The sequence below is a fragment of the Condylura cristata genome, unplaced genomic scaffold (genome assembly GCF_000260355.1).
Source record: "Condylura cristata isolate star-nosed mole 26May11 unplaced genomic scaffold, ConCri1.0 scaffold00023, whole genome shotgun sequence".
Classification (NCBI taxonomy): domain Eukaryota; kingdom Metazoa; phylum Chordata; class Mammalia; order Eulipotyphla; family Talpidae; genus Condylura; species Condylura cristata.
In genome coordinates, this window is record NW_004567124.1 from 8,569,675 (window position 1) to 8,591,069 (window position 21,395).

General features: G+C 39.4%; 1 protein-coding gene across 1 annotated transcript in view; it reads right to left on the reverse strand.

The window, feature by feature from the left end:
* The window catches only part of RAB8B (RAB8B, member RAS oncogene family), a 57,806-nt gene extending 36,980 nt beyond the window's left edge, over positions 1 to 20,826 (reverse strand). Inside the window, exon 1 of the mRNA XM_004687702.2 lies at positions 20,651 to 20,826. Coding sequence (XP_004687759.1) covers positions 20,651 to 20,774 — 124 coding nt within the window. The 5' untranslated portion in view covers positions 20,775 to 20,826. The remainder of the gene's footprint in view (positions 1 to 20,650) is intronic.
* Positions 20,827 to 21,395: the final 569 nt, after the last annotated feature.

Below are 21,395 nucleotides of genomic sequence, written 5' to 3' on the forward strand. Positions count from 1 at the left end.
TATATATATATTAAAGTTGTATTCACCTAATAGTTGTCTGCTTTTAAGTGAAAGCAGTAAGAAATGTATGTATGTACTAGAAATGTGCTATACTTGGGATTACATGAAACAGTGGATTACATGAAACAGTATTATATATTTTACATGAAACAGTGTTATATATTTTATTTTTACTTTTTTATTTATGAAAAAAACACCATTATATATACTTTTTAAAAAATAATATAATTGTTTTACATCATTTTGTGCATTGTTTCATCTCAGCTGTAATCCCTGTGGGCTTCCCATCAGCAAGTCACCCAAGTGCCATTACCACAGTCCAGTGCATTTCCTTGCCCCCACTGTTTTTGATCCTACTTCCTCTCTACCCCCATAAAATGTCTCTGGTATTATATATACTTTTTTAAGTTAGACAGGAGAAAACCAGAAACATGGACTCTCAAGTAGAAACACACATCTCAAGGTTTACATAAGAAAAAAGAAATGAACTACTGCTGAAATCGGAGGCAGGAGACCCCGCCCTGATTACATCCATTGTCAGATGCACAAACTTTGAAATGAGCACACCCCATTTCCAGGGAATTCAACACAACTGCAGAATTCTTTTCCAAACTGAAATTAAGCTCCTGGATAACTGTGTTAGAAAGTCCTCTTACCTCCCACACTGTAATACTTTAAAAGGAATGGCCAATTTGAATTTTTAAACACTGGAAATTTCTACATTTTTTAAGTTGGTAGAAAAGAAATCAGTTTTGTTTTGTTCTTGAAAGTTAAGAATAAATGGAAATGTAGGAAAGTATATACAGGCAGAATTTACTCATTTTAAGTTTCGATACTCCATAAACAGAAACAGTTGAACTCTTTTAGAACTTCTCATTACCAAAGAAAGATTATTTTGTTTGTCAGGGTCTAGTTTTCTAACTTTCATTAATTGTCATTAATTTGAAAAATGAAAGCTGTATTATCTATAGTCACTGTCATTAATATGAAAATAAATAGTCATAAATACACAACCTACTGAATCTGCAAGATGTACATGTTTCAGTTTTAAGCATAAGAAGAGTGATTAAATGAGCAAAAATTTCTTTATGCAGTACAGGGGCTTTTGTGGACATCTGGAATTGCCTATAAAGCCTTGACTTACTGACCACCAACCCACCGACCTAAGTCATATGATCATCACCTAACCTCTGTCTCCTTTCCCACATCTGCCTGCACACATATCTGCCTGTTGTGAGTAGTGAATGAGCACCCAGAAGATACTGATTGTCACTGGATTTTATTTGAAGAAAGAAAGTAAAAAGCAATTATTTGGTGTAACAGTTACAAGTTCAATACCAGCTAGCAAAACCATAAAAATCAAAATGAACTGTGTACATTTTCTCCTGTTTTGAAAAGAGAATAGTCAGAACCTAAGTGCCCTTTTGACTCCAGAGGAGAGGGAGAGAAGTAAAAGAGGGCAGGGAGGGAAAAAGTGTGGAGAGAGTGAAGACTTAAGACTTTATGAAAACATGCTAAGGTTTCTGCCAAAGTCTTATAAAAACCTAGCACAAACTTCAGTTAAGTACTGACAGTGGCATGTGCTTTTAATTATATTCTGAAAATGTGCAAGCAAGCAAAGCAAAATTATATCATGATTCTCATTTACATTTATCATTCCCTCACTATGGGAATATACAACCACATACAGACATCTGTGGATGATTATATATGAAGAAGGGTACTTAAAGATCAAGTTTAAAGTTCTAGTGTCTTTCTTTCTATTCATACCCCAATCGTGATGCAATTCACTAGAGATGTTTTAGTGAATAGGGAAATATTTGGGGAAGTCCAGAGGCTATCTCTACACCATGTTATAAACATTTTAGAGCAATTTTCCTGACCTCCCCTCTCTTCCCACAGAGATGACATTTCCCTTCTCCTCTTTATTTACAAGCATGACTGTACTTTACAGTCATCCCTTTCTATGAAGGGATTCACTGTTTTTCCCTTAAATCAAAAGTTATCACACAATATCTTGATCTTCTGATCTCCAATCAGAATTTCCCCTTTATGACATTTTCTAGTACAAAAAAATTTCCAAGCAAAATGGGGTTAGACTGGAATAAGTATGAGTCACAGCTGAACATGAACTGAAACAGAAAATGCGCTCGTGAAGTCGCTCACTTAAAAAACTTCATCTCAAAACCCCAGATGTTTAAAATGATAAGGAAAAACCTATGTGGCAATAACCTGGATCTCGAGGTCTTGTTGCTATTGGTTTTTTTGCTGTGAACAAGTTCAACATGCTCTGCCTGTTTGGTTCCAAGGATGCACCTACCCAGAGGCGGGACCACAATGCACTGTACAAGGAAGACAGGGCTCTCAGCGCTGCTGAACAATCAATTTGGGGCATTTCACCTTCAGATCTGGGCAGCCGACACATGGGAATCCTAAGGAAAATGTGGTGCTTGGCAAAAACTCCACCAAAACAAAAATTTAACTGAGAGTGATGGTTAACGCTCCCTCACTCGCTTTTGCTTTTAACAATATATTTTTAGAGGAAGTTATTTGCTAACTGCAGTAGCAAGAAGCTGTGTAAATAAAATTTCAAGTCAACTTCTTCTCTAATGTCTTACATATTCTCTATCCAAATGGCCAGCTTAGTTTAGGGTTAAATAAGTTGATGAGAGATATAATGACAGCATACAGCCTGGAAAAGAACAGTAATATTTCCTAATCTCCCAACACGTAAAGGGGTAAGAATTCACTTAAGTTGGCTGTAGTTTCAGGAACATCTGTGAAACATTCCCCATAACCTCAGTAATTTCTATACTTCTTGATCTATAAAGGATAGTCCATTATTTGTTCCCCTGTCAAAAAGACAAAAGTGAGACCAAAGAAGTCACAAGAGATTTTAATGCAAACCATTTAAGCCAGTAAGAGCTGATTATTCATTTTTAATTGGGCTTTCACAGATAAGACACACATCTTGTCCTGCTTTTATCTTTTACTTTGCAAGGGCTCCCGGGTGACTTTGTAGTTGTATCTTTTGGCAAAAGAACTTCCTTTAGGTTGGGTTAAGTCCTGGCTCCTCAAAGCCAATTAGAATCATACCACAGAGTACTGTTAGCATGCTGCTAAAAAATATCTCTGTTGTGATGTTGACCTTTCATTCTCTTCAAGAGACAATTCAATTTCTCAGCTTTCAGTTATACACCAATCACTCAAAACACAAAACAGCCCATGGTTTTGAAAAAGAAGGCCAAGAACTGACTCAGCTGCAGCCATCACTACAGCCATCACTACTAGCACAACTCTCGGCCTTCCTCTACCCGATCCTTTTTCAGTAGAAAAGACAAGATGCAAGTGGCAATGGCATATTCTTCCTTCTCTACTTGGGGTCTTCCACATCAGAACCCTGTCGTCTTCCCTAAGCCCAAAATGATCTCCAAGGAGGCAGATGGTACTTCCAGGGCACTGAAGGTTGCCTGAGGAACCTGCCAGGAGGTAACTCTGGCACTGCCCACCTCCCGGTTTGCTTCACACAATTCAACCTCGTAACAATGAATTGGGGGGGGGGGGGAATACAAAACAGAAAGAAAAACCAAATGTATTTTTTAAAAGATTCTTTATGAAGTAAGAAAGTGTCAGGCCTTTATAGTACACAAACTTGGCTTCCACACAGACACAGAGAAAGCCTCGTTATCAAGAGAAGACCAAAGTTCACAGGGCAATAACAGCTTTAAAGAAGGCTAAAAGCAAACAAACTGTGGTCTGTCACCTGGAAGAAAGATTTTCAAGGTCTCCTCTGTCAAAAGGAAATCAAAATCAAGTTTTTAACAAAGATTTCACAGAAAAAGTGTCATATGAAATGTGTAATTTCTCAATTTAACCACTTCAAACACAGCAGATTATCTAGAGTTGCTGTCTAAGATATTTTATCTTTAAAACATAAATAGAAATCTTTCTTAACATGTTTTAATAATCAACTGTAATTCTAAATTCAGAACCATTAGGAAAAAGAAATCTCCCATACGTTTAAAGAACCCCTCCCCCAATTTCATCAGTATTATCTGGAAATTTCAGTTCAATGACAACTCTTTTGAGTACCAGTTATGTGCCAAGTACAACATTCAGCAGTGCAGAGAACACAAAGATAAGACAAGCTTCTGTCCTGAAGAAATTTCTCATGGGAGTGGGAAGCAAGGGAAGGAGCAAAGGAAGTCAGTTCCACTTTCAATATAGGAAATATATGGGATGTGCCATGCAAAAGTCCAAAGCATTACGGGAAACAACTAAAGAAAAGAGAAATCCCGACAAGGTGTCATAAAGAACAGCTGGGGAGCATGGAGAAGGAAAAATAGGGTTTCAACTGGTAGACACATGGTGTATCATGGAACCATCTGTTCTGGGTACAGCCATGGTTACATTTGGCACCTGTGTCAATTATTACAACTTCCAGAAAATAAAGGTGGTGTTGGTAGAGAGAATGAAAGAGTTAAAAGGAGTAGATTAAGTAAGGAACTGAGTATTCCACAGAATTGCCTGAGGTGAAAATTGAGCTGGAAATAGCCTTCATTCCCATAGAGAAACAAAACAGCAAGAGTTCTTTTTTTTTTTATGACTTATTTATTTATGCATATAGCACTGGGGTACAGGCCAGAGATGCAGGGGCAGTGAGAGGATTCACCAGAGACAGAGTGGGGAGCAGAACAGGCTTACTGATGAAGTACACTGCTGAGGGGAGCAGCAGGCGGGTCAGGAGGGGTCTAGCATGCCATGTGGGTCACCTCTGGGGTGGGGATGGAACTCATGCTGAAGTGGCTTTAGCTTCTTTGTGCTGTGCTTTAACCCACTGCACCACCAGGGAGGGCCCATACAGCAAGAATTCTATTGTATTTTTTTTAATTTTATTTTGCAAATGACAACAAGATAAACAATGATCACTTATTATCTTAATCATTTATTCCCAAAGCACATCATTTCAAAATTAAAAATGGCATTTGTCCTCATGAAAGGGCAGCAAATAACCTTAATTTCTGTGGTTTAGGTCCCAGCACCTGGCACACCTGTTCAAGAACCTCTGGGTTACAGCTCAAAAGCAGAAGGAAATACAACTGAATTCAAACTGGAAGGAGTTTGGAATGACACACAGAGCAAGATATATTCCATTATACAATGTGAAAAATAAGACTTTTAAGGGAAGGAGCAAGGGATTAGCATGATATATAATCATAATCAAAGCTATGTTCGACAATTAATTTGATCCAAGTGTGTAGGATGGACTGGTACCTGCACTCATGGAGTTTCAATCTGTCAGGAGAGACAGACATTAATACAGTAATCACACAGATGGGTGTGATTACAGATTGTATTAAAGTGTTGAATTCCCAAAAGAGGAAAAAATAGAGAACAGACACTTGGAAAATGACTTCAATTAAAAGGCAAAATGAGTCTACCAATGGAAACAGAAGGCATAGTTAAAAGAATAGGAAGCAAATTGGACCAGAGAATTTCTGCAAGCCAGTTAAAAAAACAAGTTTCAAGGAGCAAGTAATAAACAGTACCAAATGCTGCTGACAGGCCCAGGGGGACCAGGACTGACAACAGGCCACAGGTTCATTCAATGAGAAGGATATAATGAACTAAGAACTGAGTTGAAGGCGATGGAGTAGAACTGCAAGGTGTTTATTAATAAGTGAGGAGATGGCAGCAAAGTGCAGATAAGACACTTCCGTTAAGAAGTTAACAAAAGAAAGGCGATGAGGAGATGAGTAAGTAGAGGAAGCAGTGAAATTAAGGGATCTCATTATTAGAAGGGAGATGAATTCAACAGTTGGAGAAGCCAGTAGGAAAAGAGAAAACAGAAGATGTAAGAGAAGAGGGGGACAACTGGCAGAGGTCGGTCCCAAAAGAAAGGAAAGGTATTAAGAGCAAGACCAAAAACCAACAGGCCACACTGGCTCCTTGATGAGGAGAAAGAAAATGAAGGAAGTACAAAAATCACTTAACATGGTGAGAAACGATACTGAGGAAGCACATGTGTGGTTGTAAGGTCTTTTCTGGGAAAGAGAAAAAGGCGAGTCACCTGCTCTAATTTGAGTAAGAAATGAACAGCTCGTCTTGAAAAGCTTGCTGCCAGCCATCAACTGTATATTCAGCAATATTTACTGAGGGCCTTCCCTGGGCCAGAAATGGTGCATTTATGTACAGGTATAAGTGAAGGTAGCAGACATTTGTTACTAAATACTCTGGGTAAAAGAGAAAAACAAGATGACTTTATCACTCTCACATCTAGAAAAAGACTATAAGCAGTAACAGGTGATAATTACACAGCTTTGAAGCTTATGTATGTGCTAATGGATGAGATATCACTATTACAGCAGCCCAAAATCCATTCCTCAGAAGGAAACATATGGTGTTAGTTCATTCACTCCACAAACATGCTGTGTGCCCAAGCATGAGATAAGTGAGCTCTGAAAGGCAAGTCATGGTTCCTGTGTTACACAGGTCACAACCAGATGTGGGATGACCCAAAAGCTTCCCACCATTTGATGATTTTATGGTTTAGGGCATTAATGAACCCACTATTACAATCTTTATGCTACATTAGAAATTAAAATGCTGGCCATTTGAACATTTCTAAGATACTTTTCTAGAAGTATTGATAGCATAATTTTAGGGAATGAACTGGATCAGGTTGTTGCATGGAATCATTGTTCAATGCCATTAAATCCCAAAATGAACTCTCTTAACACCACTGCAGCTTTAAAAATTAAAAATCAGACATGCCACTTTCCTGCACATAACTGTGTAATGCCCTTTCAACTATAGCAAAATAAAATTTAGCCACCTTCCACTGGCCTTGCAGCTCATTCACAACCTGGTTCCTGCCACCCGGTAGAGTCTTTTAATGTTTAAAATTACTTTTAAGCTAAGTGAAAGATCATCTAACCTCACCTTCCTGGTCCAAAGCAAATACTGTACAAAACCAAACTCAACTTCAGCTTTATGTAATAACTTATGAAATACTGTAAATCACAAAGGAGGGGAGTGTTAAAAGGGGGAAAATATCGTTTATGCTCATAACGACACATTTATTTCCCTAATCCTCTTGATGAGACAGTTTAATGATTGAAAAAAATTAGTAGCATATATTAATATTATAAAAATATGATTAACAATTTTCTGAAATTAAAGTATCATCTTGATTATTAGGTAAAGAATAGCCTATTAGCAAACTTTCATGTTGGGTAATTTACTCCATTAAAATCAGCTCTGGTGTTCAAGATTCAACGTATTGTTCAAATTCATGAATGCAAACAAACTCATTAAAATTCAGGAGACTTCACTCAGAAACTCACTGCACTTAAAATTCAGGGCCCTAACAGAGAACATTGAGCTGCAATATTTAAATTGAAACTCTTGTCCCTTCTAGACAGGGCATTCTACACTGATTTTGCTTTTGTTTTGGTTTTGTTTTTACCCAAAGGAGGAATTCGAGATACTCTGAGAGTCTGCAGCACAAGGAAAATTGCAAAGAATTTGCTTACATTACACCGCTGTGCTACACCAAAGGTCAAAGGCTCTCCACACCTCCTGAGGAGGACAGGGACTATCACCTTCACTCTGGGAGGGAATTTAAAGAAAAGGTTTTTTTTTAAATTATTATAATAGTTTATTTTTACATCATTTTGTGCATTTTTCCATCTCAGTTGTAATCCCTGTGGGCTTCCCATCACAGGTTTACCAATGTGCCATCACCACAGTCCTGTGCACACCCCTTCCCCCATTTTTGATCCCATTCCCCACTCCACCCCCATAAAATGTCTCTGGTATACAGTTATTCATTATTATTATCCCCCCCCACACACACACACACCCCAGTCCTTTATGCTCCTGCTATGAGTGAAACCATCCAGTATTTTTCTTTTTTAAAGAAAGGTATTTTTAATTCAACCTTTGTAAAATTTATGTGACCCCACACATGAACTAATTTTCTAGGAAACTGAAATACACCCCATGAAGTAACAAAACTGTTCCTTTAAAAAAGGGGGGGAGGGGAGAAGGGGATTCCCTGGTTGCCCAAGACATTGAAATGCTGCACTATGGGACTACCCACAGCCACTGCAGTTCACGTTCTGACCCCAGCAAGGGAGTTGACCCACATGGTGCAGCAGACCTCTTCTGACCCACCCACTGCTCCCCTCTGCAGTGTATTTCAGTCTGTCTGCCTGTTCTGCTCCCCACTCTGTCTCTGGCGAATCCTCTGGCCTACTATGCCCTAGTACTCGTATGAATAAATAACTAAATCATAAAAAAAAAAAAAGGAGGGGATTCATTCAGGCAAACACTTCTTAAGTTACCTGGTAAAAAACAAAACCCTTACCATCAAAAGAACCTGGGTGAGTTCTTGGCCAGAAGCTAGAGCTTTATGACATTACATCATTAAACAGTCTCACAGCAATCCTCCCCAGAAGAGGGGGTCCTGCGACCAAGGAGGTTAAAAGACTTGGTGACATCATCCAAATGGAAGGAGGATACCACATCCACTTTGCACCACATCATCTCCTTTAATATAATTAATTGAAAAAAAATTGTGAATCACTCCTGGATCAGAAAGGCACAGTGGGAAAACACAGATTCTGGAACCAGACTGCCTGGATTCATATAGGGTTGCTCCTACCACTTCCTAGCTGTGTGACCTTGAGAATTTATTCAAACATTCTGTGCCTCAGTGATCTCATGTGGAAACCAGAAAAAAATAACAAAATGTACCCAAGGGTAGTTGTGATATTTAAATGATAGACCCAAGAAAAAAAGTTTATTTCATATAAAATGCCTAGAATTTCACCTGGCATATAATAAGCACCCAATAAATATTAGTTCTGACCATTAAAAGCAAGTGTTACAGCAGTGGAGCCCCTGAGGATTACTAGGGGTCTTGTGGCTTTCTGAACCTATCTTCACTGAACTGGAATTGATCCCACTCATATATTCACACACGTACCTTTTTGTGTCTCTCCTATGCCAAACGTATTACATATACAATAATATAGTTCATTTTCAAAAATAAAACAAAACAGAATTCCTGCAAAGAAAAAAAGGATTAAATAATTTGTCCAAAGTTCTCAACTAGGAAGTGGAAGAATTAGGTTTATTCAAACTTAAGAGTTGCTGTCTCAGCAGCCTAAGTTCTTTTATCTACACCATGCTATTTTGAGTTCTTTGTCTACTTTTCCATTTTCTTGGTGAGTCTATCAGTTGTCACTTAGAATCAGCGTTTTAGAAGGGATGTTAGAGAGTATCTAGCACAACATTCCCATTTTGCTTATGAAGAAATAGAAGCACAGGAAGTTCACATTGCCTTGCCCAAAGCCATATGACAAAGATCACTGCCGCCTGCCACTTTCCTCTCAGATGTTGGTGGTCTACCTCTAGGAGGTCCTCAGCCCTGCTTCTAATCTTTTAGGGACTGAGAGAAACCAATGAGTAATGACCACTATACAAATCAAAAACACACAGTTGCTAAGTGAGCAACCAGGGGCTCCCCAATGATGTAAGTTCATGAACTTTAGCAAATAGACTTTGTTCTATCAAGTCTAGCTGTTCAGGTCTTTCTGGGGCTCACAGCAGCATTCTGGAGACAAATCAGGTGTTAGTCTAGCTTATAATGAATGCCACTGTGATTCTGAGGAAAACTGTGCAAAACAGGATTTTATAAACAAAACCCAGAATAGAGACAAGTTCAACTAGAAAAAAAGGAAAGAGTAAGCTGACATGAAATTTAAATTTATTTGTCAAAGGAAGTTCACAATTAAAGTAGCTGTTCCTAGCACATTACAGTCTACCTCAGACCAACAACATACAAGCATAACAGACCACTGGCCCAGGTAGAGAAGCAGCACTGAGATTTCCAATATAATTAGTTTCTTTTGCACAAAAGATAATTTGTGCATAATTAAACTCTGTCCCCTCCTGCCCTATTCTGCTGTGTGTATATTTGATTACTTCCTAAGGAGCTGAGTTAGAGGCTAGGAGACAAACTCAAAATCACAAGTCCACTGACCTACCAGAACCCCTAGGCAACAGAATGCGAGTTTGTATTAGCTGTTACTAGGGCTTGTCCATGGAGAGGTTGACTTTATCTTTCCACTCAATACACTTTGCTTACTAGTGTGTTTACAATGCTCTTAGAAAAGTGACTACTGCTACAGGTTAAGTGGCGACACAGTGAGTCTCGAAAAACCTCCAGGACCCATTCTGAAAGGAGCAAGTGTGGACAAGAACTGCAGCAAGAGGCTCAACTCCTGGCTCTTTTACCTACTTAGTAGACTGATCAAGTCAATTAACCTCTTGAACCACAGCTTCTTAGCCTAAAACAGAGATAATAATCTCTTTCCATTGATAGGATTATTGAGGTGTTTAAGTAAAGTGCTATAAGTGAAAGTCCTTTGTAGGTCCAAACTAAGGGCAATGAAATCGCCTGTGCAAAATCCTCAATGACTCCCACTGCTCCTGGAATAGAGCAGGTTTATGCAGCCTTCACAATGTGCCTTCTTGTTACCTTTCAACTTCAGTTCTTGTCACAAGCCACACTTCGCTATAAAGGCTGCAAGCAGATGTCTTCCCGTTCCTCCAGACAGCTATGTTGCTTCAAACCCTCCCCTTTAACCAGCTCCTTCTTGTAGTGTAAATGTCATTACCTCCTAGAAGCTTTCCTCTACCTCTCTTCTGTGCTTTACAACATCTGACATGTATCCCTTTTCATCACTGGGTTAAAATTACCTGAATACTTGCTACTCTTTCCCTCTCAAAATTGTGTGGACTAAAAATGTTGATGACAGAAAAAGCAAAACTAGTGAAAGTAAAGTGACTCAGTGTCTGACATTAGTGTTACTGAATTTCGAGCACCAAACTTCATGACCACATCCTACCCCACCCCACCCTCTCCTTTTTACTGATAAGAAAACAAAGGCCAGAGAAACTGAAGGATTTGGCCAAAAGAAAATGGCTAATCTAAGAGATGAATTTGGAATAGATATTACATCTCCTACTTCAATTCCAAATTTTTCTCCTACAAAATGTTGACCATGTCCAAATTTTATGCTATGCCACCAGCGTCTTCATAGCAAGAGAATGGAAGGCAGATGAAGTGTAAGGGAAAAAAAGATCTGTGATCAGAAAACTCAAGTTCAAGGCCTCACTCTGTGTGACCCTGAGTAATCTCCACAATCCTGGGCCTCAGGCCCCTCATATGTCAAAAGGAAATATAGTATCAGCATGCCTCAGCAGTAAACCGCTTTCTATTATTTTAAATTATTTTTTGCTCACTTTTATGTGAAGAAAATAAGATCATTTGAAAATTCTTTACACATCCTTTTTCAAAGAAATCTTTTACCATTTTCAAGTAGTGATTTTTTTTTTCTGGTGACATTTAGTCTTATTATTCATTCAGAGCATTTTTAAGGACAAGATTGAAAAACATTAAGCAGCCTCTTGTATGAATACCAAAAGTTTTAATTTATTTACAAAAGCAACACAAGCTTGGCTTGAATTGACTAATACTACTACTTCTTCCTTCTGTCTTCATGTCATCAAAACACTAGAGCCCACCTACAGAAAAGAAACCTCACCCATGACCATTACCTGAAGAAAAGACAAACCCTTTTTTCTTCAAAGATCCTACTGGACTTCATAGACTCGGAGTACAGCCAGAAGAGACCAGTAAGCACAGTCACCTGCATTTTGCCTTTCCCCAGAAGAAAACAGACCTCATCTCATATCCTTGAGAGGGCTTGTGTATGACTGGCTGGAAATATGCACTGACTGTGTTTTAGAGTACCATATATTTTGCAATAATAGGTAATTTGAACAGAAAATGTGATAAATCATATAATGAGACCACGACATGAATTTAAAATGTGAAGGCTGAAAGGTCAAGATGATAGACACATACCTCTGATATTATACATGCACATTTTCAAATTTCACAACAATAGAATTTGTAGAAGTGAAAAGAAATTATTTGATTTCATTTGTCCCATGAATTTTTCATGAAGGTCAAGATAATAGACACATACCTCTGATATTATACATGCACATTTTCAAATTTCACAACAATAGAATTTGTAGAAGTGAAAAGAAATTATTTGATTTCATTTGTCCCATGAATTTTTCATGCTTCTATAAGATTGGAAGTTTCTTAAAACAATAATGAGTAGACAAAATAGGAAATGTATGCACTCAAATTATTTTATTTATGGATGACAACCTAATCTGTATGTCTGCTCATTACTGATTGTGAGACAAGCACCGATTTTTTTATCATCTAGTTCTAAATAGCATAGGAGAGTAATACAGTCAAAGGTCACAACTAACTCAAACTATTTTAGGCAGAAGTTTCTAACTCCTCACCCAGCAGTTCAATCCAACTGTGAACAAAGCAAAAGAAACTAAATAATAACCAAAGAAACTGGGTAGAATGTTGTTTCCATTCTTTTCCTCTTCCTAATCCAATCTCCTCTTTCCAAAATGGGAGAGAATGGGAGAGGTGTTAATGGAGAATCAAATGAGAAAGTGGTACAATTTATTCCAAAAGTGGAGTTCTCAATAAAGGATCATTTCCCATGTCATCTCAAAATTTTATTCAGAGACCTTTAGAAGAGAAAAAGTAATAATTTTCTTGTTGAAAACCATTAACTGTTACTCCACCCAAGTTCATATACAACAAATTACAGTAGGGTTAGTCATTGATATCTCACAATGCAACTATCTCCCCTTTTGTAATAGATTCTATTTGTATGTATGAAATTATTTTGCAATACCTATCCCAGAAAAATAATGCTGAGAGTCATAATAAATGAACTCTTATAATTCAACTTTTAAATACCACCCCCCGTAGTTCATGTCAAAACCTGATCATCTATTTTAATGATTGCCTTTCACTTTGTACATCAGGAAAATATCTATGAGTTATTAAGGTTATTAAGAACTGCCAAGTTCTTCACCAAAATTCGCAAAATCATATTGTGATGTGGGCAAGTCAGCCCCAGTTCTGCTGGTAAAAAGCGATGTAACAGTGTGCCATGCTTTATCTGCTTTGTGGTTGGTTTTATCATGAGGAGGTGGGATTCTATGCCTACCTAGCTTTAGCAAAGTGCTTTGAAATTCTGCAATGCTGTCCCACGAGTGCAAGTAACACTATCACGTGGTCTGTCTCTGGGATAGCAAGGCTAAATTTGATGAACATGAGGACATTTAGAGTCTGCATTTTCTCCTGAAAGTCAAGAATTACAATTCTGGACCCAGCAAGACGAGAATTCCTTGGAAAATGTCCCAAGGTTCAGCAATAAGTAAACACCAAAGTACCTAATTAAATTATTGCTGAATGCCACAGGTAGGACAGACAGAAAATATTTCATTACACCCAAGTGACAGGGCTGCTGAAGAGACTGTTTCCAATTGTTTCTACTACTTTATGTGGCTTCCCAAAGGAAGTTTAAGAAAGTATTTAAGAAAAAAGAAAAACAGACTTTATTTTTCTCTAAAGAAAATCAGACACCTACTTCTCTACGGTTCTTAGTAATTCAAATTAAAAAAAAAATCTCAAAACACAAAGCTGAACAAAGGAAAATGATACATCTCCAGACACAATGTATCAATAATTATTCACCAATAATATTTTTAATACTGAATTTAGACATAACAATTGGCCAGCAAACAGATAGCCACTGACTTTAAAAAATAGCAGATGTGTAGAACATTGACATCCACTCTCCTTCCCCCATTGCCATGGCAGACATCTGGAACATACCAGCACTGAGCCTGGCTGAGCTCAGATAGGACCTGAGAACTCTAGAGGCACAGAATTCCAGGAGTCCATTACCAATCCTCAGTATTGACATTTATGCTTAAGCCCCGCTCTGCATATTCCTCAACCTATTATGTCAAATTAATGGAATGGATCTTTAAAGAAAGCCACTTTATGATAGTTTCAAAACTATAATAAAACCTTCGATTAAGCCAGAAAAGGGTCATTTCCCTCTGTGATAAGAGCTAAAAGCATAACTAGAAACACAGTTTTATTTTTAGACACTTATGTGAAATATACAGGTGGTTCTATATAAGTACTGTTTTCAAGTACTGATTTTGAAATAGCCTTTTTCAAAATAGATTTTGGTTTTATTCAGTCCAAATGCCCTGTCCAGTTCTAGTCTACTTACTACCCTATCACTCAAACCAATGCTGGGCAAAACGAACAGATACACACACACACAGAGAGTTCCATCTGCTAAGTAATACGGGGCAAGAAACTGTTAATAAGCATCTGTTGCATTATTTGCAGCTAATAGGCAGAGACAAAGTAGAAATGGCTCCTTTAAAGCAAACCTGATATATTCAGTCATTTTCTATTTGGTATTTATATTGGTGAAGGGTTGGAAAAAGGGTGTCAAACAGCTTATTAATAAAGTCTGAAAGATAAGTGAAATACCTTTCATATTTTAAAACATCCTTTAAAACTGAAAGATACACAGCATCTTATATGTGTTAAGAAATCAAATTAAGCACTCTTACCCTTATCTCAGACATCACCCAATCATCTATAATAATACCATAGGAGATAATAACCACCAAAATTCAAGCAATGCTTTATAGTTAATTTAGTGTTTTCACATTTCATCCATGCAGACATTCATTCATCCAGCTGGGTAGTCATTTAGTACAGGCCTTGGAGATTTGAAAGGAATAAGAATATGACTTGATTCTTATCCTAGAGAACTCACAGCAATTCTGAAAAGCTGGCACAGTATTATTGTAATCTATTAGAGATGAAGAAACTGAAGCCTGAGGACAACTGACTCACTGAAAGTTAGAGAATTAGGGATGGCATATACCAGAACATGAACCGAGATCTGCCCCTCAAACCTTGTGCTCTTAACTAGGATGCTCTAATCACCCTCAAAACAAACACAAACCACTCCATTCTCCTGCTACTTACATTTCAGAAACTTCACAGTATTACTCACCACCTACAATCTACTTCCCCATCCCACTCAACCCTTTTCTCATCCTGCTATGAAAACTCTTTCCTGCAAAATATTCCAAGTAATTCTAACACAAAAGACAGTTGGTCCCTGAACACCCTCAAGCACCTGCAGACAGACCTCAATAGGTCAATGCCAGCAGCTCCCTAGTCTTCGGCTTTGGGTTCTAAGGTTCTTTTCAAATTCAGTTGTTATCAGACTCCATTTAAAAATCAACTTCTAAGTTTTTCCATGTCTTCAAAGACTATACTTATTTCCCACTAAAAAAATATCAAAACCTCTTTCCCTCCAGTTTTTCTCAGTGGATTCAAATAATTCAGTACTATTGCTAAGAGACTCTCTTCCCTGATTTGCTGCTATCCAGAACAGCTGGCAAAGTTCTTCATTAAAATACACTTATTCTTAATATGTATCCATCTATGTACCTACGACTCAGTTTCCCCAACTCTCACCCTCAATAAGTTGAATGTCTTTTTGTCATTCCCCAGAACAGTAGACGAGGAGATGAAATTAATCCTTTTCACCAGTACAAAAACTCTACTGTTTTCTTAAATAGTGTTATCAAAACTATCATATAAATGGGAAGTCTACTTACATTAAAATATGGCTTTATGCCATATACCAGAGACATTTTGTGGGGGTGGAGTGGGGAATGGATCAAAAACGGGGAGGGGGGGTAGGGAAGTGCACGGAATTATGGTGATGGCACATGGGTGACTTGGTGTTGGTGATGGGAAACCCGATACAATTGAGATGGGGGAAAAAATGTACAAAATGATGTAAAAATAAACTGTTATAAAACTAAAAAAATATATATATGGCTTTATGTACAAAATGTTCAATGGGAAATGCTGTGTGTCTTGCACATTTTTGTTTGAGAGGTTGAAAGCAAGCAGAACAACTATGAAAATTAAAATCAACTTGCTCTACATATCTGGATCATGTTCAGCCAAATGTTGATACCATCTTGGATTAAAAAATGTAAATATGACTAAGTTTGTTTTTCAATCAATTTTGATAAAAGCCTAAATTCCTACCAACCAAAAACAGTATTTAATTTTAATTGGGGTCAGCAAATTTTTTCTTTAAGGACCACTGAGTAAATATTTTTAAGTTTTGTGGGACATGTATGATCTCTGTTGCATATTCTTTGTTTTGTTTTTAAATAACTCTTATAAATGAGAGAACCATTTTTAGCTTGTGGACAACAAGAACACAGGCTACTAGTGGCTACATTCAGCCTGTGTGTCATAATTTGCAACCTCCAATTTTAAAGAAACTGAATTCAAGAAAAATATGGAAAGACACAAAATAAAACATTGCAAAGAGTTCTGATGGATTAGTCTGCAATAGTTAACAGCGTGATGCTATTACAGTAGTTATCTGTACCTAGAAGGAATTCTAATAATAGGATGCACTCTGATCTCCTAACCTGAAACTACTGACAGGGAAAAAAAGGGCAAAGGACAACTATAATATGCTGCGATATCCCAGTATAAGATCCTGTAGGACTCTGAGTCACGTTTTAGCATTTACTATTTCCCTGAACAGATTTCACTAACCAAAGTGGGAGCGTCTTCACTTTCCTTACCTAAAAGCGTGTGCGCAAAATCTAAATCCCCCCTGGAAAAGGTAGTGAGTTAAGCTGATGGAGATGAGTGCACTAATTAGAAACAGCAGCAGCTCAACTGCGAAAAGTGACGGGGACTTGGATTTGATGGCTCACAAGCGGCTCAGCTACAACCAGCCGTGTGATCTTGACAACTGAGCCCTTAGTTTCCTCATTTATAAAACTGAGGTAGGGGCATAAAGTATATGATTTCCAAGTCTCTTTCCGCTGTCAAAGGATGACTATACTAAATAATGAAACCACTCAGGAAATACCCTAACAGGAAGAAGGGGGGCAGGGCAGAGGAGAGAGACAGTAAAGGGAAGACGCTTAAGTTGTCCTGTTAGGGCTGGATTTTCTTTTTGTTCTGCCAGCCCCTTGCTCCATACAGACCATTTTGATATGTTAGAATGGATAATGATAGAAGGGATATCACTATCCCTTCTATCATTATTGAGATGCAACCATGTTTCATAAGAAATATAATATATAGCTAACTATTATTTCCAAGTTGTCTTAATGTTACATTTTCTAGGCACTCAATTAAATGTTAATTATGATTAAGTAAGAAGTTGGGAAAACTAGAACTGGGATTATAATATCACATGGATACAATAACACCACTCAATTGTTAACAGATATTATCTAACTGATACACTGGGAAATTCCCAATAAGTCACTTAAAAGAAAATGCATTCTCCACCACAAGAACAGAAAGGTGGCCCTCCCTGGTGGCGCAGTGGGTTAAAGCACAGCACTAAGAAGCTTAAGCCACTTATGCATGAGTTCGATCTCCGCCTGCCCCGGAGGTGATCCACAAGGCAGGGCAGACCTCTCCTGACCCGCCCGCTGCTCCCCTCAGCAGTGTACTTCCTCGATCTGCCAGTTCTGCTCCCCACTGTCTCTGGTGAATCCTCTCACTCTCCGCATCTCTGGCCTATACCACAGTTCTGTATGAATGAATAAATAAATCTTAAAAAAAAAATAAAAGAACAGAAAGGTAATGAGAGGCAGGGATATCAGAGAAGATGGGAGAACCTTAAAGAACAGAGAAGAAAGCATCTGAGAACAATGTAAGATCTGTAATTGAAATGACTAATTGTCTTCTTCCTTTTCTGATGTAGAACCTCTATCATAACGCCATCTGAAACTGACTAATGCCCCTTTTAAAAACTACTTAAACTTTGATTAAGCAAAATTAAAACGTAAAAACGCATCTGTATGGGAAGAAAACAGGCACATCTACATATCTAACAAACACATGCACACAAACCCCAGGGATTAAAAAATGGACCTTTCCTGTGACTAGACCTTATCTAGTTTTGACAGCCGTGCAGTGGCACACCTTGTCAAACCCAGTGGGAAAGTACAAGAATTTACACACCTAGGTAGTAGAAGAAATGCTTATGGACCACCTACTGTCACTTCAACAACTTCAAATAACCCAGAGCTGGGGGGGTGGGGGGTGAGATCTTGGGGGAAGGGAAGTAAACATAGCTGCTATAGATATGGAACTACAAGCCCATGTTTGTGATTAGTGAAGAACTGTGGAACTTTCACCAGGACTGTATTACACTCACTTTATTTTCCTAGCTTAGTTTCAAGTGCAAAGCATTCAAGTTAAGGTAGATAAATTCTGTTGTTTGAAAGTAGTATGCGACCACTTCCTGTCAGTTCAGGGGCTACTAAGTAGGAAGCATGGGATTTCCCCTCCTCCATATCAACTGAAGACAAGTTTACAGCCTCCTTTTTACCACATCCACCCCCACAGAAAATAGAAAGACCAAGATCACATATGAGATTCACCCCCATTTAATGTCTACCTCCTATTTTAAAGTTCACATGTCTATGTCTTAATAGCTGCATCCTCCAAAAAGTGAATTTTAATCATTAAAAAAAAAGAAAAAAATCCACATATAAAAAGTGTAATATCTCAGAGTGAAAAAAAAAATTTAGAGCTACTATTGTAAAAGGAAGTAGACACCCTTACAGGAAATGTGGACAAAAATTAAGTTTAAAAAAGAGAGAAAACTAATAAAACTATTACAAACAAGCAAAAGCCATCCAAAGGAGCTTAACAGAAACAGCGTCATTGAGATTCACACACTTTCAAAGCAAGGGAATACTTCTGGAAGGGTAACATTGAAGGCTACCCACTCAACCTGTCAGAATTTGTCCTTTATCATCTATGCAACAAAATGCACTCAACAATGAGCAAGGGTGGGGGGAGTCCTGAAATTAGTACCAGCATCAAAAATTAATGCTCTTTAGTTGCTGTAACAGCTACCACCAAATCTCATAGGAATATACTTGAGGCATGACATTTAAAGTCTGCTTCCTCAGAAAAGAGAAAGCCCCACTCAAACTGATTGCCAAGAACTTGCAACTCAAACTTCCCTAAGTACAGATCATCATCATACCCAGACCACTCAATCCATATGAAAGAGGCTGGAACAACTAAATGATAGCCTTTCCTAGTACTTGATGTGGAGAGTGCACTATACCCAAACATATTTTTTTTCAAAAAAGATGAATTATCCTTAAAATACTCAAATACACTTACTATCGCATGTGCACCTTTAATATTCCCAATGATTAAAATTCGTAGTGAAATGTGCTGTAAGGATTATTTGAAAGATGGTTAAATGTGCTACTATTAGAAGCCACAAATATCATCCAGACAACCAAAGCTAAGATTCTGTAATGTATTTAACTGCCGTAACAAGAGAAAAGGATGTATGGTCACTTGTTTAAGCTGCCTAAAACTATCCTTGAGTTGCTCTTCACTTTATGGTTAATTAGAGATCTTGTTACCTGAGCACAAAATCGTCCAGTAGAAAAGTATAAGGACAGCTCCCAGGCAAGATCAGAAAATATCCTGAATCAACTGAAAATAATTGGAGGGTGTATTACATGGTGTGATTCATTTACCAAGTAATAATAAAAACCAAAGCAATATATACAGAGAAGCCAGCAGAATGTACCATCAGTTCTTCAGCTGACAAGTTATTAAACAATCAAACACAAGAATTTAGAAAACTGATAAATGTCCCTTCTCAAGAGATGGTGGTAAAATAAATATATTTTCCCAACCATACCACTCCCGAAAGTCATCAATTCTCTTAACACCCATTAACAGTCACAGAAAATTTTAATGCTCCATGGACATTATGCCATCATTAGTCACTTTTTGCTCTTTCTCCGGCACATGACCCAAAGGAAGTCAAGAGAGAAAATGGTAACCAGAGCTCCCAGTTACTGGAGAAAGTACTGCTTTCCATTTCCTCTCCCTTTCCATCTTCTCTGTCTTGGCTTGCTTACATTCTCTTCTGTAATTCTGCTTCTCCTTTTCCTTTCTGCCTCACACCCAGCTCTCCTTTACTTTCTCCACGAAGTCTCCACATTTCCTCCTCTGGTCCCTTGAACTCTTTCTCCCACAAATTTCTTCTGCCCTCCTCCCTCGACATCTCTCCACACCTCTTGTGGCCAGTGCCCCTCACCTCCTGATCACGCATTTCTTTGAATTCCTACCGATTGTTGGGTTCTCACCTCTCTCGTCCCTAGTGTCCTCTGTCTCTTGACTTCACCTCCCTCCTATTCCCCCAACCCTTCAATTCTCCCTTTACATTTCCTTCCTCTTTTCTGCCTTTGAATCCATTCACACCCACCGTCCCCTTCTCCACGAGATTTCCTGCGTCCCCTCACTTTGTCCCTCTAAGAACCCTCCCTGTCACCACCCCAACCCTCTTGTTTCTCCAAATCCCTAGCCCTTGTTCCAGAGTCTCCTTCCCGTTCCTTTGCCCCCAAGATCCCTCTTCACTCCCAGCCTTTAGTACCCGTCCGCTCCCCTCCCTCAAGCCTTCACCCTCTCCCAGTGCCCTCGCCGCCCCGCCGTCCCCGGGGTTCCCTCCCAGGAGCTCCCAAGCCCTCCCCCGCCCTCTCCGCAGCCCCCTTGCCCCCCCCCCCCCCCCTTTTCTCACTCCCAGTCCCTTGGTGGCGGTCCCTCCCTCACCGATGGTAGAGATGAAGGTGGTGTTGAAGGCGTCCTCGGAGAAGCGGAATAGGAGGCAGGTTTTGCCCACCCCCGAGTCTCCGATCAGCAGCAGCTTGAACAGATAATCGTAGGTCTTCGCCATCTTCTCGCTCCGGCCCTCTGACCGGCAAGCGAGCGGAGCGGCGGAGAGAGGAGGGGAGGGGGCCGCGGGTGAGGGGGCGTGCCCGCCCAGCCGCCGCCACTCGCCCCGCCCCACGTCCCGCCCCTTCCCTCTGAGAAGGCCTGCGCGCCCCGCCCCGCGCGGCCAATCCGCTGGGGCTTTGTCATCACCGCCCGCGCCCCAGCGCTTCATGGGACTTAGAGTTCCTTCCAGGAGCCTCGGGCGTGCCCCGCGCGGGCTGTCCGGACGGCCCCAGCTGATAAAAGATGCTTCGGGCTGGGTGGCCCGTTGGACTGTGCTTCTCCACTCGAGCTGGGAAGATTTGCCCGGGTTTCGAATTCTGCGTGTCGCACCGCCTGAACTTCACGCGGTCGTTCCTTTGTGTGCAGGCGCCTTTCAAATCCAGGACTTCGGAATTTGAGCCCCTCGGTTCCCACATTTCTTCCGCCGGCACTTGGGGAGAGATGCTTTCTTCTCTCCATGCTTCTGTAACGAGCCTTTGGATTATCTGCAGAGTGCGTTATCTGGCGTCTGCTCCAGTGCCTGCCCAACACCGCCTCTAAGTCCCCTCTCGCAGCCCCTCACTTACAGAGCTCAGAAAGA